This window comes from Vidua chalybeata, chromosome 13, assembly GCF_026979565.1.
Source record: "Vidua chalybeata isolate OUT-0048 chromosome 13, bVidCha1 merged haplotype, whole genome shotgun sequence".
Lineage (NCBI taxonomy): Eukaryota > Metazoa > Chordata > Aves > Passeriformes > Viduidae > Vidua > Vidua chalybeata.
The window spans coordinates 2,260,026-2,285,971 of record NC_071542.1 but is presented as its reverse complement, the minus strand read 5'-3'; the positions used below and the strand labels follow the sequence as shown (position 1 = coordinate 2,285,971).

The 25,946-nt window shown below is 44.1% G+C and overlaps 2 protein-coding genes across 4 annotated transcripts in view; one reads left to right on the top strand and one right to left on the bottom strand.

The window, feature by feature from the left end:
• The first annotated feature begins 4,300 nt into the window (after positions 1 to 4,300).
• REC114 (REC114 meiotic recombination protein) lies at positions 4,301 to 20,370 on the top strand. 2 transcript variants are annotated; one of them, XM_053954837.1, is made up of 6 exons: positions 4,301 to 4,552; positions 5,019 to 5,108; positions 14,927 to 15,010; positions 17,981 to 18,145; positions 18,833 to 18,901; positions 20,143 to 20,370. In XM_053954837.1, the coding sequence occupies exons 1-6, from the start codon at positions 4,382 to 4,384 to the stop codon at positions 20,302 to 20,304; spliced, it is 741 nt and encodes a 246-aa protein (XP_053810812.1). In that variant the 5' UTR covers positions 4,301 to 4,381; the 3' UTR covers positions 20,305 to 20,370. The 2 variants fall into 2 exon arrangements, with proteins under 2 accessions (XP_053810812.1, XP_053810813.1); XM_053954838.1 differs by lacking the exon at positions 14,927 to 15,010.
• A 2-nt stretch (positions 20,371 to 20,372) lies between these two features.
• NPTN (neuroplastin) overlaps positions 20,373 to 25,946 on the bottom strand; it is a 42,100-nt gene continuing 36,526 nt past the window's right edge. The window contains exons 6-8 of one of the 2 annotated variants that reach the window (XM_053954834.1): positions 22,185 to 22,206; positions 21,789 to 21,862; positions 20,373 to 21,446 (exon numbers count right to left, since the gene is read on the bottom strand). In XM_053954834.1, the coding sequence (XP_053810809.1) occupies positions 21,802 to 21,862; positions 22,185 to 22,206 (83 nt within the window). In that variant the 3' untranslated portion in view covers positions 20,373 to 21,446; positions 21,789 to 21,801. The remainder of the gene's footprint in view (positions 21,447 to 21,788; positions 21,863 to 22,184; positions 22,207 to 25,946) is intronic. The other variant, XM_053954835.1, reaches the window with a different exon arrangement.

Genomic DNA, 25,946 nt, shown 5'->3' with positions numbered 1-25,946 from the left:
CACCTGGAGAAGAGAAGGCTCCAGGGAGAGCTCAGAGCCCCTGCCAGTGCCTGAAGGAGGCTTATAAAAAACAGAGGGATTTTTTAATATGAGCATGTAGTCCCAGGACAAGAGGCAATGGTTTTAAACTCCCAGAGGCAGGGTCAGATGGGATAGTAGAAACAATTTTTTTTCCTGTGAGGGTGGGGAGGCCCTGGCACAGGGTGCCCAGAGCAGCTGTGGCTGCCCCTGGATCCCTGGAAGTGTCCAAGGCCAGGTTGGACACTGCGGCTTGGAGGAGCCTGGGATAATGGAAGGTGTCCCTGCTCATGGCAGGGGTGGCACCAGATGGGCTTTAAAGACCCTTCCAACCCAAACCATTCCAGGATTCTGTGGGACTCAGATGCCAAACACAAGCCATCAGACTTCTACCTTACACTGATACTTTCAGTACATGACAGCAGAAACACAATGATGTGGTCTCAGATTTTCACTTGAAAATATAAAGCTTATTGCAAAGGGATAGATTTTGTCAAGGAAAAAAGTGGAACAGCATAAAAGTGATGAGTAAAAATCAGTACCTGCAGTTCCCACAGGTGGGTGTGTTCACACTCCCCAGGTCAGCAGAGGCCATGGTACCACAACCCAGAACACACTGGGGCCTTGCTTCCAATTTCTGAGTAAGAAACCTCAGAGTTCATCTGCCCCAGGCTGAATCACGTTGACAGAACTGGATGAGGTGCTCTGGGGAGAGCAGGGTAAAGAACTGCAGTGCAGTAATCCAAGATGCTGTGATTTCATCAGCACCGAGAGACCTGGGCAGGGAGGTCACAGACCACATTCCAAACAACTGTATGAAATGTTAACTAATGCAATGAACCTGGGGAAATACCACAACTACTAACAAAGCAACTAAAGCACAAGACAGCATTAATTATTACAGAACTCAAAGCAATAAATCAAATATTCTGAACAAAACATTTTCACTGGCCTTTGATTTATGCCACTGTGAGGAATCCTATTCATGCCTTGAACACAGCTGGGCAGAAGCAGATGGGAAGTGGTCAGTACCACAGGGAAAACTACAGAATTACTAAAAAGAATTACAACCTTTTGTTGCTTACTTTGATCCATTTCATGCGTCTGGCACCCTCGATGTTGTTGATACATTATCTGTCCAACCTGTGTGAGCTCCTCCAGTCCACCCCCAGCACCTGCGGCAAATCTGTGCTCACACTTGACAGTAAAGTAACAGTGATGTGATTTTATTGTCACTGTTATCACCACCACTATTATTATTAAAAATCAGTAATGTAGATTGTTCAGCAAAACACCCAGTACCAGAATGGACTGCTGTACATCTAACAATTATCAGCATATTATAAAATCCACGTGGTGTAAGAAGGGATCTGTGTCCCTGCACAGAGAGCTCTACTTTTGGCACTTTCTCTAATTTATTAACAATTAATTTAATAATTAATATCATTTTTTATTTATTAATTTATTTTGCAGTGAGAAAATTAACTTGTACCACTGCAGCCTGTGAAGTCTAAGGCAAACCTGAAGCACACAACAGTGACAAACCCTTGGCATCTAGATGGGATTTGCCATCTCATCTCTGATGAAACACATTTTAACCTGTCAGTCTCCTGACAGCTTTTATTTGTCTCTTTCTTCTACATTTTATTCTATAATTTTTAAAAACTGGCGGCTTCTGTAGCCGTTTACCACAAAAAAAAAAAAAAAAAACAAAACAAAACAAAACACATTTTAACCATCTCCCTCTATGTCTATTCTCTGAATCCAGAGCTAATCATGCAGTTCCCCAGGAAATCAGAATCTGCAAAGGCTTGTGTATTGGTCTCAACACAATGCTCATTTGGCTTTATATATATATATATATTTATATGTAAAATCACACATTCATGTCCAAAAATTAGAAGTAAACTAGCAGAGCAAAGATCTATGAGGAGATTGAAGTATCTGATGCTCTTCGTTTCCATCTGCCTCTCTCAAACCCACACTTTGAAATGTTTGCTTTAGTAAAGTATTAAGTTTTTGTTTTGTTCATGCAGAAGCCAAAAATCACTCTTGGAAAACAGACACTGGAAACTGTTTTCCACAGAAAATTAATGCTGCAAACAGTTTCCTGCTGAAACAGGGGAGAATATTTTACCTACATGTACTCATAATATTTTTCTCTGACAAAAATGTTCAGCTTCTATAGATTCCAAGAAAGTCCCAAGTCTACTGGCAAATTCTGAACGTTTGACAAGCACAATTTGAGAAAGCCTCGTGGGGAAGCAGTGATTAGAGAAGGCAACTGGCAGCTGGGAAGCCCAGGCTGTATTCCCTGTTTCATTACTGATGTCTCTGGATGACCTTGTCAAGTCATTTAATGCCTTTCTGCCTGCCTTTCCCTATCTGCAGAATGCTTAGATAAACACCTCGCTTTTGGAAACTCTGTAAAATTGTTTACTTTGGAAATAGTTCCTTGGATGCTAAACAGGCTCTCGGGTACAGCATCGGATGAAAAACACAAGGGCCACAGGACATAAATGTCAATCTAATATTTTCTAATTAAACCATCTAGATTAAACCATCACAGTTTAATAGGTTAACCTCATCCCTGAAGGTTCTATTTCAGTGAGAGAGTAGTTATTTTAATTTTATTTATATCAGCCAACACAACATCATCAATGCAAAGCATACAGGTAAAGAAAAGCAGGGAAAAATGCCATAAACTTTTTTTTTTTTTCTGCTTAATTTGATTATTTAGCCAAGTTTCATCTTGGTCAGGTGTATTGTATTGCAGTGGGCAATGCACAGAACAGGGATTAAAGGTACTGGGATGGTACCCGCAGGCAGGGATGGCTTAACTCAAGGTGATCCACAATGGGCATCCACAAGCCCATTTGGGGCAGTTCTGAATGGTACCTGGCTCCTCTGGGCCCCCTCAATGACCTCGACCAGCTTATGGACAAATTCAATTGGGGAGGCTAATTATAGATAAATCAATTAACAAGAATTTATTTAGCAAGCGGTATTAAGCAAAAAAAAAAACAGCGCTGGGCGGCCGGGGAGTCTCCACTCTGCCACGGGGCACCTTCCCCCTTTGACCTTTTTGTTTTTATAGTCCCCCCTTTTTTTTTTGTTTGATGTATTTTCTCTCGATGTACTCTGCGCCGGTGCAATTGGTTGCTAGGGGGTCCTTTTCCTTTTCCTTTTTTTTTTTTTTTTTCCTCTCTGCCCTTGGTGGTCATAGGGATGAAGGCTCCTTATCTTCTTTGCTGGCTGTCCTTGGCCTAAAAGTTAGCTTGTATATAGTTAGTTACACAGTCTTCTATGCTAGCTGCATTTGCACAATTCTTAAGCAGAATACTTGTTGTTTATCAAGCCCCCCCCCTTTTTTCTCCTCTTTCTCTTCTCACAGTCTGAAATTCTCTATTCAGTTTAAATTCTTATCTTCAATGTTCGTTTTGATGAACAAAGACCTTTTTATCACAAGCTCATGCACATTTTTATTGTTTATGGCCCAAGGTAGGTACTATATTGGAATATCAAAGTGCAGTCCTGTCACCATCACTCCTTGTCCAAGGAAAATTCCAAATCTCTACAATTACATCCTTGTAGAAGCATCTAATAGCTGAAATGGGGAGGAGAGAACAATTTTGATTTATTAATCCAGCTGTTTGCTCATACTGGCTAAAACCATCACACACATTGAAAACAGCTTTTTCAACAGATCTCAGTTCAGGTACCAGAAGAACCCCTGTTGCAACTTTAGGAAGTTAACGCCACCAAGAAATAGAAAGACATTTGAGAGTGTAGGACCTGTTTTACAGGGACTTGTCACATTCTACCTGAGGAATGATGCACGCTGACATCTTGGCCAGGTTCCACGGCCATGTCACAGGGGCAGTGACAGACATCGAAAGCTTCACATCCTCGTCCTCGCTGCGCAGCTCCGACCGCGCTCCCTCACGCCACAAAATGGCGGCCGCGGTGTCCGCGCTCCTCTCTCCCCTCAGCGCCGACGGGCGGACCCACCACATCGGCACGGCCAGGGGCTGCTTGGGAGAAGGGAGAGGCTGTAGCCACGCTGCGCTCGGAGCAGGAGAGGAAAAAGCGGAAAGGGAAGGAGAAGAAAGAGAGGAGGGAGCCAGGAGCTGTGCACCGCACCGCTGAGGCGAAAGAAGCGACCGCACCGCACGAGCACGGGTCGCCTCAGAAGATGCGGCGCGAGCCCCCGCGCGCCTCGCGCTGATTGGCGAACAATTCCCGCCGCTCGCCTTCTCCGTCCTCCTATTGGCTCCTGCTTCCCGCCCAGCTCCCGCGCGCTGCCCGCCGCCAGCCCTCAGCCCCCTCGGAGCCCTCGGAGCCCTCAGCCCCTCAGCGCGGGATGGCGGCAGCTGGCGGCGGTCGTGGCTCCCAGCCTGGGCTGGCTTCGGCGCCGGGAAGCGCCGGCGACACCTCCCTCCTCGGTAGCGCCACAGTGTGGCCCTTGAAGCGCTACGGTCGCTTCCTCCCCCCGAAGGACGGTGACCATGAGGGGCAGAACACCTCTTGGAAGGTGCCGGCGGCGCGGGGAGGGTGGTTGGGACGGCGTGGGGTAACACTCTGCTGTGAGGCAAACACGAATAAATGAGGTCTTTCAGGTGTCTTTTTGCGAGTCCAGAGCTAAAGCAGGAATCGGAGGAGATTTTACTCATGAATTATTAATGACATCAGAGTGTTAGTGGCCCGCTTTTTTTTATTCCTTCATTCATCAGTAACCTGTGGTATTAAAATCTAGAGATCGAGGTGGAAGAATCCAGAGGGTTGTCCCAAGTAGTTAGATCTGTATATGGAGGTATAATTAGTGAAAAAAGCATTTGATGTGCCTCCTGTCTGTGGGAGTGAAGGGTAAGTTGCATTAGTGAGATACAAATTACACACCTGGCTTCTAACAGCAACCTTTGAGACCTTTTATTTGACCTAGAAATGGGAATTGCAGATTCTGTGCTTGCAGGGCCAGATTTTCCTTTGTCTTTTTAAAGGTGTTTGAATCAAATGAAGAATCAGGCCCTCTTGTTCTTACCATTGTGGAGTCTGGCCATTTCTTCATTTCCCAAGGACGAACAGTGCTGGTAAGTTTGTCATGTATAAAGAATATTTCTCCTTCATGTTACCATCAGTATTAACTTGGTTTATTTTCTCAGCTTCATCTTCTCTCCCACTGAGTGGGAACTGTCAATTTTGTTTTGCTCATGGTAATTCTCATGTGCTGCTTTCCCTTCGCATTTGTCAGAATAATACTAAATGCATTATTTCCTGCTGAGGATCAACATTTCTTCTGCATTTCGAAAAATCTAGATTAAGAGGTAATGCTAAGTGTTGCTGATGTTGAAAGATATTTGGTTTTTTTTTTCATTATTCTTGTGACTAAGAAGACAGGAAAATACACTCTTTAGAAATAGGTAAAACTATCATTTTTCTATATGGTCCAGCTGACTCCTTGCCAATGACCTGCTAGTATTTTGGTTTGACAATCTGGTTTATCAAAGGGTTTGTGTTTTCTGTGTTGGATGATGGGATTTAACATACAACAAAAGATCCTTGGAGACAAAATTCGAACTGGTGACAGCTGGTTTTCCTGTAGCCTGCACTTACTTAAGCATAACCAGCTACTAAAATAAAGATTTCACAATGACAGCAAAAGGAGAATTCTGTCTAGAAGGAGTGGGTTTGATGCTCTGACAAAGAAGACCTTGCTGGAAGGTGGAATTAATAGTGTTCAGTGCACCATCACCAGTACTCAGTGGTGATAACAAGTAGGAACTGGCTGATAAATATGTTAGAAAGGTATTACAAACCACTGGAAGATGCTGCAGTGTAAAGATAACAAAGCTTTTTAAATAGAATGTATAAGGGACTGTCTTGCAGCTTTCAATATGTATAAGCTTATAAATTAGTTTTTACTATGCCTCTTAAAGGGTCATAAACTTATAGAAATTCAAGTATAGGGGAGAACCATGGATACCCTTGAATTTTTTGGCCTGTGTGTTAGGAACATTGAATAGTTAATGCATGAGCTAACAGAGAGCTGCTACTGTGGATGGCCCTCAGCTCATTTAGTGAGAACAAGGTAAAAGGGGACTGTGGAAAGTATTTTAGCAGTTGTGTTGAATAAGAACAAGGAAAGAGGTTTTGGAAATGAGACTTGCTGCCATCCCTTACCACATTCTGCTTGGAATGACTCAGTGCAGGATGCTCCTGTTCCCAGTGGCTGTTCCTGTTAGTGATCTGTAACTGACATTCCTCTAAAAGTCCTTGAGATAACCATATAAAAGCTAACAGCAACTTCTGATAACTAACCCAAGTGCAAAAAAGGCACAACCCAAAGCTGCAGCCCTTCAAAGACTTGTCTGGCAAAGGCTGAATCTGGCAAGTAACAGGGCAGATAAAGCGTGCTGTCGGAAAGGATGAGGGATCAGAAAAGCTGCTCAAAACTTGGCTGAGAAAAGCACTTTCTTACAGCTCTTGTATTTAGTGGCTAGTGAAGCTTTCAGGCAGCTGCTTTGCTTGAAATGCCAGATGAAGAATTTTTGGGACCTATCAGGACTGTTCCAGCTTCTAAGAGACTCTGAGATACTGTGGAAGCTATCATATAGTGCAGGAGAGGTGGAACAGACATGCTTGGTAGATGTGTCCAAAATATAGTACTGAGAGTTCAAAAGAAAAAAAAAAAGCTGTTTTGGTTTATTTCTAACGTTTATTTTGGCAATGCTTCTGTGCCAACCTTAAAGTTGACACACTAACATTTAGAATTTGTTAAAGAAAAAATTACATAAAGTTGGTTTTACAGCCCGTTGATGCTTTGGGTGCAGCTCTTTGAGCAGGAGTATTTGGGGTGGTGGCACAGGTGTGTTCTGTGCCTGCAGGACTGAACTGGTGGGACTGGTACATACTGGACTGTGGGTTTCTGAGACTGGACCTGCTGCAGTCCTCCCACTTGTCCTCTTAAACATACCTGAGTGGCTGAAAACCCCACCAAATACCCCATGTGCTCGTTTTCATAGAATCCCAGCATGGCTTGGGCTGGGAGGGACCTTACAGCTCATCCAGTGCCACAGGCAGGGACACTTCACTGTCCCAGGGTGCTCAGAGCTCCATCCACCCTGTTCTTGAGCACTTCCAGGGATGGGGCATTTTACAGACTCCTTCCCTTTGTTCACGTAAGAACAAACCAACTTGTAGTGCTGCTCAGGCTGTATTTTTGCTGCAGAAATCATCAGAAATGGTTCTATCTCCCTCCAGTTCCAGCTGTCAGTGCTGTCACAAACTTGTCACAATATTTAACCAGGCTTTGCACGACTAAGTACAGCCCGTGCTTGGAGCCTGTCACACTCCAGATCCACTCACTGGGGGTCCATTATCCTGGACATTCTGTCAGAGGGGAAAATGCACAACTCCTGCTCCAGAGGGAATGGATCAGCCTTGACGGAATGCTGCAGCTGTTGGCATGATTTCACTTGTGCTCTCATTTCCTCCTGCTGGCCTGGGCTGGGCTGTGTCCTTTGGATTGCCAGGGTGTCCTCCCACACCTGTGTGCTGCCTTACTTGCATCGGAATTCCCTCTGGTGTACTCACAGAACTGTTCTGTGCTGTGTTGGAACTGCATCCTTTAAATTGTTGATGCCTTGTCTTTTGATCTATCTCCTAATCCCTACTTTCCAGGCCTTTTGATGTGCTCCAGCTCTTGGTTTGAGAGAACTGGATAACAATTATTGTAGCTTTGTACCTCTACACTGGAACAAGATCTGGGTCACAGGACACATTTCCTTCTCAACATGCAGAACTTGAATTTTTATAACATTTTCATTGATGAATAAAAGGATTTTTTTTCTGTTTCTCACCTATGAACAATATTTGCACAAAATTGAAAGGGTTGTGAAGAAAAAGTTCTGTTTTGCTGATGGCTGGATAATTATCCATAGTAGGAACAATATTCAGGTGTTTCTGATTGCTGTCAAAATACTCTGTCTATGATGGGTGTACTTACGTATTCTCTTAGTCCTTTTAATTTTATTGAAGCAGGAAAGTTAAGAAACCTTTTCCTTAGGGCCCACTGGCTCTTTTATGATCCGTTTCTAAGAACAATATTTATAAAATAGCAATAAAATATTCACATATCCTAACAACTGTTGTTTTTAATAAATACAGAAACAACTGTTTTCCTTTCAAAATACCATCTATTCCTTGTGTAATGGAATGAAGAGGAGGGAAATGGAACTTCAGAGCATGGAGCATAAAAATCCCTGATGCATAATGCAAATTAAAGGGTGTTTTGATTTGTTTTGTTTTATTCTTTTTTAAACCAAATTCTTCATTTGGAATTAAATTGCATAATGTATTTTTAGGATCTGTTTTTGCTGCAGTGTTGCCTAACAGACTGCATATTTGATGGTGGAAAAACCTCATTGTTGTATACTGTAGTCAATGGAATTTTACAGGAATATCTCAACAGCATCTCTGGTAATTTCTGGCCATGCTCAAGATACATCATGTTCCATTTACCACAACTCTTATTTCCTTTTCTCTCTCTATCAACACATCATGGAAATTATATTTTGGTGTTTTATTCAGTGCAATTATTTCTGCTGCTAGAATTGATAATATCCTACAAATGAAACAAATTGAAATTGTGAAGAGGACTTACTTAATAGGATAAAATTAATCTGGAATAATTGATTTGTGACCTGCTCTTTTGAAGTGTAGACTAAATGTCTTTAGTGCCCTCCTGGTCCCCTCATGACTTCCAATAAGCTACCAGTGCTTAGGGTACAGTAGATTCAAACTCATTAATTAGGCAGGCATTCAGCAGGCATTCTCATGTTCCTGATGCTCTCTTTGCAGTGCCTGAAACTCAGGCACCAAATTCTGCAGATGAGATTCACAGCAGTGCCCTGGGCAGAGCTGGTCCCTGTGCAATAAATGAGGGCTCCTGACAGAAAGCTGGGCAGCCAGCAGGTTGCTAATGCTGCTTTGTGGGAGAGCCCTGCAAAGCCACACAAGGTTGTTCTTTTATTAAAGTTTTGTTGGATTATTTAGTACCACAATCGCAGTTCAAAAATCTCAATTTCAGTTTGTTTATTTCAACATGTGCTGTTGATGTGATTGTTTTGGACGAGCTGAGAGTGTCCTTCTGCATCAGCTTTCCCATTTCTGTTCCATGTCAAGGGCTTCTGCTCTTCCCTTTTCTCTTGTCCCAATTCTCCTAAACCTAAGCTCTTAGATTTTTTTTTTCTTTGAGATTAGTGATGTCTGTTAATGAGGTGTATTTACCCTAGAGTTTAATGTGTGCTATCAGTCTGGAGAAGTACATATTTTATACTGAGAATGGAAGAATGCATTACTGGGACACCCTGAAGAGCTTTAGCCAGCTCATCCCTGAGCATCCAGTTCCCCTCTCTGTGGCCCTGCACAGATGTCACTGGGAAAAATCCCCAGAACAACTCAGGTTGTCACTGAAGCACCGAGGTTTGTGCTGAGGTCAGGCCTGTCTTTGCTGTCAGTGAGCTGTGGGCTGTACCCATCCAAAGCCCTGCTCCTGCAGGCAGTGTTTGCACTTTGGCCTAAGCCATTCTCTGCCTTTGTCCCCTCGGGTGGCTCCGTGTGTCCTGTATTCCCTCCCTCCTTCAGCCTCCCTGCCCGTGTACACACAGAGCACTCTGCTTAATGAGTTCAGCCCTGGCTGTTCTCTGCCACACTCAAACAGGCTTAAGAGCAAGGTGGGAGGGTCGAAGAGATTGAGGGTCAAAAATGCATTATGCAGAGCTTAACATCCTTTTATTCCTTGCTCCTGTCTCTCTGCCTTGATTGGTAGGGTTGGAAATGTTTGCAGGGACAACTTTGTGCTCCCCTCACTCTTCAGGTTGTCTTGTTTGGGTTTGTTTGTTTTGTTTTTGGTTTTTTTTTTGGCTCTTCTAATCTTAACTCAATGTTCAAGACAGCTCGTGCTACAGAAATCAAGCCTGATGTGTTTAGCCTTACTTAGAAATAGATACAAAAAATTCTATTTTCAGGTGTGTTACAAGCTAGTAATGAAGTCCGGAGTGAAATTATGTTAGAAGTTTAATTTTCACAACTTTTTTTCCTACAGTTATTAATGAAGAATTTGTACTTTTTAAATAGAAAACTGCTTATTCTAGGAAAAAAGTGTGAAATGGCAACACACATTCTCTTTTGGGAAGGCAAGGAGTTAAAATTTGCTATTTTTCAGATTTATGCAAGCATCTGATTTAGAATCTATGTCATGTTTCAAGCATGTGCAACTTTTTTATTATAAGAACCTATTAATAACCAAACCCTTATTAAAGTGATCACCATTGATCACCACTTACCTGTAAACACTTTCTCCAGTTTTCTGAAAGCATCTCAGTTTTGCCTGTTCTTCAACATTCTGTATAATTCTTGAACATCATTCACAAGCTTTTTCTGCCTGCCTGCTCACATATCTTTATTTTTCCTGTCTCCTAAGAGAGTGGTTATCAGAAGTCCTTGCAACTCCACTATCTCTGTTCCCTTTTGATGTGAAAGATCACTGTGTGGGGACTGTGTGTCACTGTGGGGACACCTGGAAATAACATTGCCATTGCTCTGGTGCCAAGTTAGGCACTTCCAAGAATAAGCAAGGTGTTAGGCAGTATAAATGTTCAGTTGTATAATACCCACAACATCACAGGTCAAAAATGTGAGTATTTGAGCTCAACACAGCAGGTAGTGAATCATGACTCTGTCCCCAGTGTGGTGAGCAGCCCCAGGGGCGTGCAGCTCTGCACAGGGTGACACAGGTGGCAGTGCCCCCTGTGCCTGGGAGGAGTGGCACATTATTTCAGCCATCCCTGCAGGTTTGGTTTCTTTTATATATCCTGTTTCTGAGGTAAAACAAGTGGGAAAAAAACAGCATTTGGAATTTTTATTTATATACCCCGATTACCCAACTCCTCCTGCTCCTGCAGGAGCTGGCAGGGTGCTCAGAGCAGCACAGCATCCTGCCCTTCCCACAAAACTCTTTCCCAAATCTCTCCTCCTGCCCTGCCCGGGCTCTGTGAGTGGAGCTGAGTGAGGTTTGCTCCCCACTTGCGTCGTGGTGCCTTACCTTGGGAAAGGCAAGGGTTAAGGAGCTCTCGGGTACCTCCCTGGAAACTTTGGAAGTAGATTTCTCTGTTTTCCAGGGAATTGTGTCCATGGTGCTGCCCAGCCTGTGTTGCAATGGTGCAAGCAGAATTTTGTCTGAGGCCTGTAGCTTTTTTCTTCTCCCAGCCAGCACCACCCTGGCAGCTATGCACTATTAATTCATACAGTCAAATAATTAATAATAATTCATAATTCAAATAATTATTAAATTAAAAATAAAAATAATTTCAATATCATTTCTTAATTAAACAATTTATCCTTTAAAAACCTCATTAAAAATACATAACCATTTTATACCTTATTAAAACAAAATACTATAAAACTCACTACTTATAAAACTATAACACAAATAAAAACTAATAAACATCTAAATGTAAACAAAAAATTAAATTTTACCATTTTACAATTTAATCCCAACCTTAACAAAAAAAAAAAAAAAAATAAGTAGTAATCCTGTGTGAAGAACACCTATCAGTGTCAAGACCTCCCTAAAGAGACAGAGATAACGAACAACTAAAAACTAGAAAAATCCCCAGAGGAAAAAGAAGAAAAAAAAAAACCCTAAAAAATCCCTAAAAACTAGTAAAACAGTTGAAACCAAAACACATGGTTACTAGTCAGTTACAGAACGGGGGAACCGATGAGGTCAGAAGCTGATCTCATCCTTTCCTTCAAATGCACGTTCCCAGCTGAGTCCTTAATCCATAGCATACAATGCATACATTCCTTTGAGCTGTGAACTTGGAGAACAAACTGCTGGTGTATTTGCATTTCAGGGGCCTGCTAGAAGAGGCAGCCCAGACTGAAGAATGTGTCTCTATAGCATTCTGGGGTTCAGTTTGTCTTTTTTAATACTGGTTGTGATTTAAGGGCAGACTAGATCATGTTTGTGACCAAGAAAAAAAGCTTTTCCTGCTAAGCTATTGTTTACATAGAGTTTTGTTTGAAAACATCTGGCTTGTGCATGAGCGTGTCCAAACTAAGTGATGCAAGCCAGCATTGCTGAACTGCTACACAAATAACATTTCTTAGATACAGAGTAATTTTCCATTCAGATAGGGTTGCAGTCTAACAAAACTTAGATAATCTATTCCTGTGTTGTTTAGCACCACAGGGTTTCTAAATGCTACAATAAAAAATATTCATAAATCATACACAATACCTTCCAGCACAGCTCACAGCCCTCATTACACAGCAGGTTTCTGAATGCTGACATGTGAAATCAGAACAAAAGTATTTCCCAGTCAGTGCTGGACTCGATGGCTGTGAGGCTGGATCAGCATTCCTGGCTCCTGCCTCATGGCAGCTGTGGTCACATCTTGCCTGCTTCCAAAACATTTGGGAAACATCTTGCTTTGTTTTCCCCTCCAGCTTCATCCCACTCAGTCCTCCCTCTGAGAAACTTAGATTTTGGTCACAGATGTAGGAAAGAGTTTTCCTTTACCCCACTTTTGTTACAAGTACAGTCGTGGAGAACCACAGGGGTGTATGCCTGACTGAACATTGATGACCACACTTAATAAAATGCTGCCGTTTCTCTCTTCACATGGTGAACATTTGGGCTCTTGTGTCCCTGCCCCGTTCTAGGCAGCGTTTTGGGGATATTCTGAAGAATCTTACACTGCCCTCTGGCTTTGCCCCTGCCTAGCTGACTGAAGCAGCTACGGACGCCTGCTCAAGGGAACAGGGACCAGCTGCTCAGTTCCCTGGTCTGGCAGCCTGGTGGCAGCACCAGTCCAGAAAGAACGCTGCTTTTTTCTGTGTCACCGCCCACATCCAGAGCATGTCGAGAGTCAATCCATCACCTGTGGAAAGGCACAGTGGACTGTAATGCCAAAATAGTGCCTTGCAGTTCCCAGGCCCTGCCCCACACCCGCTCCTGGGTGTTGGCAGAGATCCTCCTGCCTTCGAGCGTGCCTCAAGGGACACGTTCCTTGTGTTCTTCCCTCTTGTTGCTCTGATTCATTCCCCTGGAGTGACCCAGGCCAGGCTTGGAGCACCCTGGGACAGTGGCAGGTGTCCCTGCTCATGGCAGGGGGTGGCACTGGATGAGCTTTAAGGTCCCTCTCAACCCAAACCAGGCTGTGATTCTGTGAATACAGGGACAATGATAAAATATAATGTGGTTGAACATTTTCAGTTAAATCAAATTTTGGGGTTGGAATTGGGTAATCGCGGTATATAACTAAAAATTCCAAATGCTGTTTTTTTCCCCACTTGTTTTACCTCAGAAACAGGATATATAAAAGAACCTGGGAAACATCAATAAAATAGTTGGTAGGAAAATTAAACAGTGACTGCCTTCTATAATTTCTTTGGAAACAGTTATTATTTTAAGGAGACAACATTTGTTCAACCTTCCTCTCCAGTGAAAGGAAAAACACTGTAAAACCAGACTGAATATGGGAATAGCTATATTTAAATAAACAGTTGGTGTGTCTCCAAAACAGAAACTACTTGAAATGAACAGAACAAGCACAAGTGGCCACAAGTTAAAGTGGCCTAGTGATGGAATGGTTTGGGAATTGCTTCACTGACAGCATCTGGTGCTTGGTTCAGCCTCTCCCATTGCTCACCAGGTGATCTCTCCCTGTTGTTCAGACCTTTAGGCCTTTCCTGCTTAGCACGTCCTGCCTTAGGGCACTTTGAGTGTGTTCAGTGCAGAGAGACACTACAAGGTATGGCCCTCTTACCTGCTGTCAGCACCTGCTTTTACAGCACACAGGGCAGTTCTTCCCTCCCTCTGACCCCAGCTCTTTTGGGAATGGTACTTCCCTGCTGGCTGACATCCTGGAGTCTGTCACAGCAGATGTCTGCCATCCAGTCTGCCTTTGCTTCAACTCTTCACACTTTCTGAGAGATTCCTCTGTGAAGTGCAGCTAAAAATCTACATGCAGTTGCTGCATGAGACTGTAAAGCCAGTGCCAGCACAGTAAAGCAGCAGAGCCACTGAGGTGATTTCTGTTCCAAAATAGAATGGCAGATGGTTTTCCAGCCTGGACCCACCTAACATGGATGGTGACTGTGGCAAACATCACTGGCCCTTCTGGATGGACATGACTTGTGGGGTTTGACCCTTAGGACCCCTTGAAAGCAGCCTGGGCTCAAGCCCTTTGTCATTGAAAGTGTGTGATAAAATGTGTGCCTGATTTCCTCCCTGCCTTAACACTGATTAATTGTTTGGGTTTTTCCCCTGGACTTTGCTAAGTAATGGCTCAGAGTGCCTTGGGAGACACAGTCCATTGCCTTGCAGTTGTTTTTCACCTTCCTGGGGTGTTTTTACAGGAGGCTGAGCAGTCTGTAGAGTTTGAAGAGACTGACAGTGATGCAACTGGAGTACAAAAACATCTTTATCCAATTAATAAAGCTGCTGCTTGGTTCCTTGAGTACCACCTGGAGCCAAGGGCTCCCCGGGGCTTGGGTAAAGCAGGGCTGTGCCATTCCCCGGGTTCGCCTGCCCTCTGCTGCCCTCCCGGGCAACTTCAGCACTCAAAGCTCCACTCGCAGCTGCTTTATTCTGGCTTCTTCATAGCATGCACAAATACAAATGTACAGAGGTAAGGCAATCAGAACATACTTCGACACTGTTGTTACTGGATTTAATCCCTGGAGGGGTAAAACTTCCACAGTGGCAGTTGTTTGACAGCTCCAAAAACTGCGTAGCTGCAGTGACCGATCTTCATTAGGGCTTTAATTACATCACAGAACTTAAACGTGCTCCTGAGTGCTGCTGTTTGCTGGGCCACTGGTTTGTGCTTTATTTCAGGAAGGCTTTTCCCTGATTGATTCCCACAAGTGGCTGAAGATAGTGAGGAGAGCAGAGTGCCTGCTGCTCCGGGCAGAGGCCAAGGTGAGCTGAGCTGCTTGGAACATTCCTAATATGTAACACAGAGATAGAGAAAATCTCTCCATTTTGGCTAAATTAAACTAGAATGTGTAAATTATCTATGTAAATTAAAAAAAATTTATTACTCTAGATACTAAACAAAAATGGATTGAATATTGATATATTTTGTAACTGCTAATACTCAGTTTTTAGACTGCTCTCTGAGAGTTAGCTGCTAAAACAGCCAGACTGGTTTTAGTTCCCAATCTATCTGCCACAGCTAACAAGAAGATGAAGCAAATCTCTTCCAAGATTCCTCTGAGTCAGACTGCACTTCAGGAAACAAACTCTAACCAAGCAATTACTGAGCCATTTTGTGGCTCCTCGCACAGCAGCAGCAGGCTGGTGCTCAAGGTATTTGGTACTCAAGGAAATAAAATGGACATGAGTTTCTGGTCTCTCACTCAGCTCTCCTGATGAAAAGTGGTTGGTTTGCCTTTAAATGATCCAACAGCACTTACTTCTTACCAATTTATGTAAAAATCTCAGGGATTTTTGTTCTTAGATGAACTCTGATACTCTGTAAGTATCATAGTGTTTTAAATTCATGGGTTATGCCTGAAACCAAAACACCTCTGCACTCTGCTTTCTATCAGCTTGCTAGAAAACCTGGAAAACCTGAAGACAGCTGGGGCAGGAATTAGTTCTGATGAACCAGCAGGCTATTCCTTCCCAGTTACCAAGAAAAACACTGTAAAACCAGACTGAATATGGGAATAGCTATATTTAAATAAACAGTTGGTGTGTCTCCAAAACAGAAACTACTTGAAATGAACAGAACAAGCATAAGTGGCCCACAAAATATCCCATCTAACCCAGTTACCAGAGCCAGTCCCCCAGCGCAGCATCAAGGGATTCTGCTGCTCCTCACCAGCAAGACAAAACCAACATCACACTCACTGCCAGGCTCGAGCAAAGCTCTGAGGGGCACTTCAGGAAAGGAGGAATTTTAACAGTCTGAAATTAATTTGGTGCATCTCAGTGTTTACTTACCATAAATTCACACAACTTCAACTGGATTTAGTGACACTGCAGTGGTTCTACCATATAGCTTCTCTATATCCTAACAGTGGATGCAGCTTCTGTGCTCACCTTTATGATGAATTTCTGGTTTATCTTGTACTCCTTGTTTTTTTTAAGTCATCAATACTGCATTTACAGTGGAACTTACTCATCACTTCAAATATGGCTTCAGTAGGGCACTGCAGCAGAATGAGTTCCAAAACTATGAACAGGAACAAGATGAATCTTCTTAATAATTTTGCAATAAATCATTTCCCTTCATATTGTTTTCCTTGAGCTCAGCCCCCCACCCCAGCATGGAAGAGGAACAATTTAATGATTCCATGACATCAATGTTCAGCTTTTGTGTGGTTCAGGTGTGACTGCCCATACTATAAACCTTGACATATCACAGCTCTCTTTCCACAAAGGAACAATGTTTAATTTTCAAAGTCTGCCGTTGTTTATGAACTGCAAACTAAAGTATTTAACAGTCCTTGTGAGAAACCCGAGGGAGTCCAAATAGCTCAGCCTCAAAATTGATTTGGGGATCTAAACAAGCAGGTGGTCTTTGAAAGTTTCCTAAGGAAATTCCACCCAAGTTCCTTTTGTGTCACTGAAATCAGAACTCACCTGTCTGGCAGTGCACAGCTCAGTGCCTGGCTCTGTGAGGCTGCCCCAGTTCCTTAATGAATGAGGGCAAATCCAACTGGGCACTGGCAAATGAGTGCTGCACTTCACATTAGTTTGACTTTTTTTTCCCTTTAAAAAGCACTGAAGCTTTTGTGCTTACCCTGCCCTAAAAATCTTTTTATGGGATTCAAACATCTTCAAGCAGCAGGCATGTAAACACAGGGGCTGTCAGGAGGAGCTGGCTCATCTCTGAGACAGGAGCTTTAAAGTGAGAGGTGTCCTCGTGTTCCAGCAGCCCAGCAGTGTAGGATTAAAATGGGCATTGAAAATGGGGTTGACTTTGGAACCTCAGGAAGATGAAGACCTAAATAAGCCAGGCTGGGCCAAGGAGAATTTGCTGCTTTTCTAGTACTTTAAGTCTTTTAAATTTGAAATTTCCAGATCAAACAGAAAGTTCCATTAATTCACTCTCTAAACACTGAATATGCACCTACCTTACATCAGCTCAAGGTGCTTAAGCCAAGCTTATCACACACCATAGATTCCCATCCCCATTTCAAGGCAGTTTGCTGAACCTGGGGCACTTATTTAAAATAATTATGGTACAGCCCAACAACCTACTCTGGGGGGGTCAGAGCTAACTGGGAGTTTTCAAAGATTTTTAGTATTATTTCACTCTTTGCAGTAATGCATTTGAATTTCCTGCACTCCTATTCAATGTGTTGGTTTCTGTTCAAGGAACATTTAGGTGAAAGACAAACTGAATGTATTGGTCTAGCTCCACACAGGCGGACCAGGTAGGGTTGACTTTGATTCATCAAGAACATAAATCCTAACCAGAACATGCCATTCCCAGAATTTCTAGTTCAGATACAGAGTTAACTTCTGTTTACTGTTGTGTCTTTTTTTGTCACAAATTACTGTGCAGAGCTGGCACACCCTTACAGGATTACTACCTGCAGCAATAATAAAACTTAATTTTCCTGCTGCATGTAAAAGCTGAGTCCTGGCAAGGATTGTCCACTTGACTAAACCTTGAATTAGTGACAGGTGGCCCTGCATCACTTACCATTTTCTTGTATATTTTTATCTGGTTTTCAAATCACCTGTCACAGTCTTCTGGTTAAGCTGCTGGGAAAAAAAAGAAAATACAGCAGGGAAAACCTGTTTATTTGTTTTTAAATTGGCGCAGTGATCCACAAAACTATTGCATTCTTCCCAACTCCAACAAATATGGATTTAATCCAAGCAGTTTGAGGGGATTCCAAGTTAATTTGATTTCCCTGTGCTTCTGAGCAGAACGAGTGCCGCATGTTCCGTGTGCAGTTCGGAGGGAGCTCCAGGGAGGAGATGCAGGAGCACTGCTGCAGCTGTGTCCAGAAACTCAGCGAGTACGTCCCAGTGCAGGGGGCTGAGGAGCAGAGCCTCAGCCAGGACACCCAGGGCATGGACACTGAGCACGCAGTAAGTGACCACACACCCCCAAAACCAGTCACCTCTGCCTGAGAGAGCTGGGCATGACGAGTTTCTCACAGCTGTGAGACTGTCTGCATGAAATAGGAACTGGGAAATTAGTTGTACAGGGTAAAAAATGATCAGAGCCACAAGGTAATCCTGGATCCTTTCTGTGTTTACCTGCTCCCAGGTTGCAGTGGTAGTAGCTGCTACCACTGCCTGTTTACAATTTGAGCCTAACCTGGCACATCTAAAAGAATTCTCAGGAGGAACAGAATGTTTCCCCTCTCCAAGATAAAGTCCTGAGGTAACTGGAAAAGGCAGAGACAGACAGCATATTCCGGGGTGATTATTCCAAAATCTCTGCTCTCCTGGGTGTTTAGATCCATGGAAAAGAAGCAGTGTGCTCTTGTGAGCATCCATACACAGCATTCTTTGAAGTTACTCCTAGGAAGTTGTTTGTGACTTCAGTTTAGCCATGAGCTAACAAGCCTGTAGTTAAACTGTCATGTCTTTTCATTTTTAAAGACTGGAGCAGATGTGCATGCAGGTTCCATAAAAAGATACCTTTTTACTGCAGAAGGTAGCTGAGCACATTCCCTTCCCGTCAGTGCTAAAAATGGAACTGCTTCCCCCCCTGCACATACCCACACTCTGCTTGGTAACAAGCCCTTATTTGCATTTGGTATTTTCTAGCCAGATGAGCCTCTCTCAGACTCCTGCACAAGCCTTGGAGAAAGAAGATCTGTAGCACAGCTTGCACAGGTAAAAAACAAACATCTCCTGTTTAGAGTCTGTAACTGAGCCTGAGAATGAGCTGTCTCAGATTCCATCTGGGAAATGCCTTTCCTGAACATCAGGATGCCATCATCTACACCAGCAAAACACTGGATCTGTGTAATGGTCCAGAGCCAGGGAATAAACAGCAAAACAAGGTGTTTGATGGTGTAATCATCCCATTTGAATAGGAACAAATGACACACTGAGAGCATAGAAATACCCAGAGGCAACATCCAAATGAATGGCTCTGGCACTGGTTTGACTCTGCAAAAGTGACTTGTGCAGATCAGAGCTGAAGCCTGAAAATACCAATCAAGGAATCACAGAATATCCCATCTAACCCTGCTCTCTGGCAGTGGGAACCCATTTCCCCTTGTCCTGGCATTCCAGGCCCTTGACCCAAGTCCCTCACCAGCTCTCTGGGAGCCCCTTTAGGCACTGGCAGGGGCTCTGAGGTTCTGCTTTTCAACCGTGTCCCACAGCAAAGCATCCCCATATTCCATGGACAACTTCACTGAGCAGTTTTGGGTAAATACCTGAAGTCAACTGTTGCTCATTTACTGGGAATTCAGGCCAGTGCAGCAGCAGATGAACAGAAAACTCTGCTCTTTTCTGATTTTGAGCAGTTCCTTCTCTGTCTCTTCCTCACCCTTCTTTCGCAGTCACTGGCTGAGCACAGAATCCCAGACTGGGCTGGACTGGAAGGGACCTCAAAGGTCACCTCTTCCCAGCCCCAGTGCCACGATGCCCAGAGTTCACCCACCACCATGGGAAAAAGCTGGGAGAGGGGATTAAACAGGGATAAAAAGGGAGTTTTAACATAAAAGACCCATACTTTACTTCTAAAAGACATCTGGCTAAATGAAAAGCTTGGAAGTGCACGCTTGGTTATCCCTACACTATCCATGTGGCAACATGTACAGCTCATAAAGAGTGTACACTGCAGAATGGATACCCACCAGGAAGCCACGGTACCCAGGAAATTGGCATCTCCAGGGAAAATTTCCAACTGAAATAATTGCAGGGGCATTTGACAGTGTGTAAAAGCTACACTGGAATCACACCTGGACATCAGAGAAAAGCTCACACACAGAAATCACAGGTGACTGACACCATTCTAAGAATCAAACGCCGGCAGCTCCACGTTCCTCCAGCATCCAGGAGGGCTGGGGTGTGGCTGTGTCGTGTCCCGAGGTCAGAGCCCCCTTCCCACCTTCCATTCGCAGTCGGTGCTGCGGCAGCGGCCGGAGCTGCCCCCGGCGTGCCGGCACCCGGCCTGGAGTGCCCGGGAGCTGGGGCCCTTCATCCGCCTCTGCCTCATGGACCAGCACTTCCCCGCCTTCGTGGAGGACGTGGAGAAGGAGCTGCACAGACTCGCCCAGGAATGAGGCACGCCCGGCCCTCGAGGGGTGCACACAGCTCTGGTGATTAAAGGTTGAAAAACAAGGCCTACAGCGGTTTTTGTCGGTGTTTTATTTTTAAAAACAGGTGAATCCACTTTTTATACATCATTGCACTTCAACAAATACACAGAACACAAGTTCATGCAGCTACAGTTACGCACATCATGAGAACCCTGGTAGATCTATTTCTACAATCTTTAAATCATGAGAAATTACAGTGTCAAACTAAAGAGGAATAACTAGTTGCATAGAATATCACCATGCTGTAACATTTCATCATTTAAACAAAACAAAACAAAACAAAAAAAAAAGAAAATTATAAAAGTTTGCCTGAATTGAATGTACAAGAATATGTCGAACACATCAGTGCAAAAGGATTTGAGAATTTACATGAGTTAACAAAAAAAAAAAAATCACTTAAAAAGCAATCATATATATATATTTATAAACTGAAGGTTTGTTTTTGTTTCCAACTGCATCCCACCACCACCAGCAGCCCCTGGCACCACCCAGCCCCGACGCCCAACAGGACACCCCATGCTCCATGGTTAAAGCCCTTAAGGAAATTCCAATGTCCCTGCTGCGAGCACCAGCCCGGCATCACTCCCTCCTCCTTCCAGCCATACAGTAAGGAATGAGTATCAGCAGCTTCAAAATGAACCACAACGACTTCTGGTTTCCCCTCCCCCAAATATAAATATATACTGTATATATCTTTAAGTTTTGCTGTACTTTACAAAAGAAGTCTCACTAGATGGCAGCGGTGCGGTTTGAGCGGTGCCGAATTTTAACAGCTACAGGAAGTAAAAAACAGCGCATGCGTGAACCCGCCTGGCTACTGCTCGTGTAAAGAGAGGAAAGGAGGAAAAAAAAAAAGCAACATTCACAGCACATCAAGCCCAAAAGAGTTTACACCTTCTACACGGAAGCATTATTAAAATTCATCTGGCTAGGTCATCCTTGCAGGAGAGGCTAAATAAGGCATGCGTTAGACAGTCATATTGTTGCTCACTTGGAAAGGAAAGAAAAAATAAGAAATCAGACAGAACTGGAGTTCTAGAACCAAGAGTTCCAACCCTTAAATTTAGCAGGTCATATTGCCATCAGTCTCTCAGAAACTTAAAGCTCTAAAAAAGAAACGAGAAAGAGGTGCTAGTCAATGGTGAACAGTGCGAGCCGCCGCAGCCTGCAATCCCCGCGCTCCCACCGGGGCACGGCTCCCGACAGCCCCAGCTCCACCTTTTAGCGGGGAATCAATCTGGAGGGCTCGGCAGCTTTGTCTAGATTTTAGCAAGCAGGTCCTTAAACCACCCGCCTGTTTGAGGAAATCAACGTTTGGTCCCCCCCGGCGCTCCCTGAGGCGCAGCGGGAATATTTTAACGCAGGGAACGCTTTGCTGCCGCGCCCCCAGCACTCCAGGCAGGAGGGCTGGGCCTGCCCGCTCCCGGCCGGGCGCAGGCAATACTTACATGATAAGCATTTTTAATTTGTGTTTCTCTGACGTAAGTTTTTGTCTTTGTGATTGTTTGTAGAATTGGTTTTCCTGCAGAAAGGCATGGGAGAGAAATGCACCAAAAATCAGTCACAGGTACAGGAAAAATGGACATTACTTGTACTTCATTAGACAGCGTTTCAGTCTTCATCCCTTTAATTGGATGAAGACAACACAGTCTCAGACTTTGTATTTTAGCACAATATTTGTTTTCTAGCAAGATGTTGCTTTTCTTTCCTCCAGCGCCAAGAAACGCATCAGACGGTCCAACACCATCTGTAATGTCACATGCAATATCAATCCCATGATTTATCACCTCCCACAACCCCCCAGATTAACCCAAAGAGTATTTTTTTCCTGAAAACACACTTACATTGGCCCAGCTGGTTCATCATCTGCAGCAAGCATCCCGATGCACCCAGGGAGAGACAAGGGAAGGAAAGAAAAAGAGAGTCAGTGTTTGCAGGGAGCTGCAATGCAAGCAGCAAAGTGATCTATCTACAGCATCAAAGGCCATTCCAGTCGGGAGTGCAAGGATCATGGAGTTACTGCTCTGGATTCGGGTTTAATGGCAGGTATGTTGCTTCAATGGGTTTAGTTAACACTTGGAATGCTGGTCATGAAGGACTGCAACTGTAGCGGACAGATTGGTGCAACATGATCAAGACTCATCTTGTCCCCAAGTTCCAGTGGTTCAATCTCATAAAAAATAGATGAGGAGACAAACCAACGGTTTAGTTGTAAAATCCTGCTGGATGTTTGCTTGCATTGACTTTTTTTTTTAATATGTACTTTAATTTTTAAGCCGTTTTTCCACTGCTGATGGGTAACTCCTGGTATATACCCCAGAGGGTACATACCCCACACTCATTTTCCCCCACAGATGAAATAACCTCTACATTCCCCATTTTTCTCAATGTTTAGTTAGAAGGGACCAGGTTAGGAAGAGGCTGAAGGGGAACACTCGATTCCAGCTTCAACCATGGTCCTTGGGCAGCAGCATCCAGTGTCACCAGGAGGAGTCGCAGTGCTGGGACACCTCTGGACACGCTTCAGCTGCAGAGAGGACAGACAGCATCGTCCTGCCCATGGCACTTGGCAAAACTCATTTAGGAACTGGTGGGGTGGGGGAAATCTGCCAATGAGCAATGTTTCACATTAACTCTCATGACCAATTAGGCTTTTTTTTGGAATTCTCAAACACTGTTTTCTCCCACGCTGTAGTACAGAAGACAAAAATGCATTTACACAACATTACAAGAGTCAATCCAAGAGCCTAATGCTCCCACAGATAGATTTTGGGGAGACCAATTCAGGCCCTGCTGGTTTTGGCACTTGATAGTTGCTGTTCCCACCTCGTGCCAGAGGGATTTTTCAGGGAAGTCTTTGAGAAACTCTCAGCAGGATTCCACAAGGGTGCTTAGTGCACATGAAGCAGTTATGGAAATTACAGTCTTACAGTGTAGGCATCCACATGAGCACACGCCAGGAGTAATGTCAGGGAGAGGGGACATTACTCCACCTGGGCCCTCGAGGCAACGGAGAGGCAAAGCCACCGCTAGCACAGACAGTGACCAGAACAAAAAATACTTCAAAAATAAAGAACTAACCACAAACCAAGAGCTTTACAGCCAAAGTAACAGACTAGCGACACACCGGTGTCCACAGAATTCCAGTACCAGCAACAGTAACTATCGGACACGGTACAGAGAACTGGGACTAGGAAGGACAGCCAGACATCAATGTGCTATTGTATATACAGTGAGATATACAGAGACACATCAGGTACTCAAACACAAAGCACAGCAGAGGAATCTACGGCTTCCTTCCACAAACATCTTTGGGAATCAAGGATCCGAGAGCAGCCGAGCTCCGCGCTCTGGGTGGGATGAGCCTGGGAGGGACAGCAAGGTCTGGCCCCCAACGCCAGTGCTGCCTCTGAGACCCAACTCGGCTCCAACAAGCACCATCGACTGCTTTGGGAGTTTGTTTGGCTGGACTTCAGCAATATCAAAATGCACCGTGGACACTCACTACAAAATAACCATTTTCCCTTCTCTGCTCAAAGATTTAAATGCCTGTTTCAGATCAGCAAGTTTGTGTTGTCAAAAAAAAAAAAAAAAAGCAAAAAAAAAAAAAAGCAGCTTCAAATTTATAAAGGCTGCCATTGGTGATTCCTCACGAAGATCCCACAAAAAAGCCTACTGGGAATACTTTAGATAGTGGATCCCCACCACTCCTCCCTGTCCCATCTCTAACCTAAACCAGAGATAAAAAGACCTAGGGAAATTCCCGGTCACCCGTTAAGTGCTGGAAAAGCATCCCCAGTACACTACAGACACAGACCGAACCCTCAGCGAAACCAGGGGCAACAGAACAACAGAAAAACCAGTACAAAATCAGACTAAAGAAAAGGTTCAAAACAGCAAACTGAAATCCAAATTAGTTGTGAACGTGAATGAGGAAGTTTTCAAGAGTGTTAACGTTATGACTTGTGCGTTGTATAGACTGAAGCGGAGGTTAAACAAACTCCAAAGCATGCAGAGCTCTCACTTACCACCATTTTTTAAGGGTATGATGCAATTGAAGGGGGAAAAAAAAAAAAGAAGTCATAGTAACCGACAAGATCAATATCACCCAAAGCTTTAATGCCACAGCTCTGCTCTAGAACAGTCAGTAGCACCTACGGCACGGAAACGTCCCCCAGTGCTCCCCAACGCTGCCAGGAGCGGCCACTGACCACACCGAGCCCCTCCTCCTGCAGGATCTGCCCTGGGACTGGGCACCTGCAGGCTCCAAAACCCCCCTGGTTACAGCACACAGCAATAACCCCACAGCCAGGCCTTTCCTCAGGGGATGGAATGACCTGCTTCACGGGGTCCCCAAAACACACATTCTGTGCCAAAAGGGGAGAACTGCTGCTTGGCTTTAACAGAGGTAATCAATCCCTGCAGGCAAAAATATCTGGGAATTAAAATTGGAAGATGATGACAAGCAGATCTCCCTTAGGTCCTCCACTTGGATGGGAATGTGTTTTGTGCCCCCCCACCCATTTTCAGCCTTAATTTACAAGTCATTCTGTATGTCACTCAGTTTATTTCACTGCCTTTGGAAAGCTACAGGGTTTATTTTTAGTATCAAATTAATCCTGGGTAGCATCTTGTGACTGGTGGAAGTTAAAAATGAAACACCAGCGGGTTCTTCCAGCACTAAGACTCCAATTTTTGCTTCTGAAGGGATTCTACATCTCAGCTTATGCTTTAAAACCTGCCAAAATCAATCCTAGACTGGTTTGGGTTGGAAGGGTCCTTAAAGCCTATCCAGTGCCACCCCCTGCCATGGGCAGAGACACTTCCCACTATCCCAGGATGCTTCAAGCCCTGTGCAACCTTGGGCACTGCCAGGGATCCAGGGGCAGCTCAATGCTCTGAAGGAGCAGCCAGAGCCTGTGACAGCTCAAGAGTCCTGTGCCCATTCCCACTGGGATACAGCAATGCTGCTGGGAACAGCTGATGGCTATGGCCTCATTATGTACCTGCCTCACAAGCTGCTCGCCCTGACAAATTTAAAGTGTAGGAGAGAAAGATGTGCATAAAAGGGAAAAAAAAAAAAACCCACCGAAATCACGGGTTAAAAAAGGTAAATGGTTGCAGTTAAAACAGTTTGTTACTTTCAATTACTTACAGTAACAGCAGGAACAGGGAAAGTCAAGAAAAAAGCAAAAGAGGGTTAGAAAGAATGTGGGGATTTGGATGGAGCTTCTGCAGAGCCAGGAGAAGAAACACATTTATGGGAAATCTTTGGATTAGGCTGAGGAATGAGAGGGGAAGAATGAAAAGGGACATGTTATAACCCAGTCACCTCACGGCTATGGATTTACAAGTACAAACCACTGCCATTCCTATGGGGAATGGAGCCAAGGGGTTTTTACTTTTTACTTACCCCAGAAAACACCCTTTAAGCCAGGGGCTGTGCTGATTTTAGACTATTTGATGCAACAACAGCAGAAAGCCCACTCCTTTAGGAACCTTTGCTACGCTACACTCAGGTGGTGCTGGCTGGTCACTCGTCTATGGAAACCAAGCAGCTCGAGCTCTGGTATTACAGAGAACAAAGCCATTCCCTTCTCTCCCTG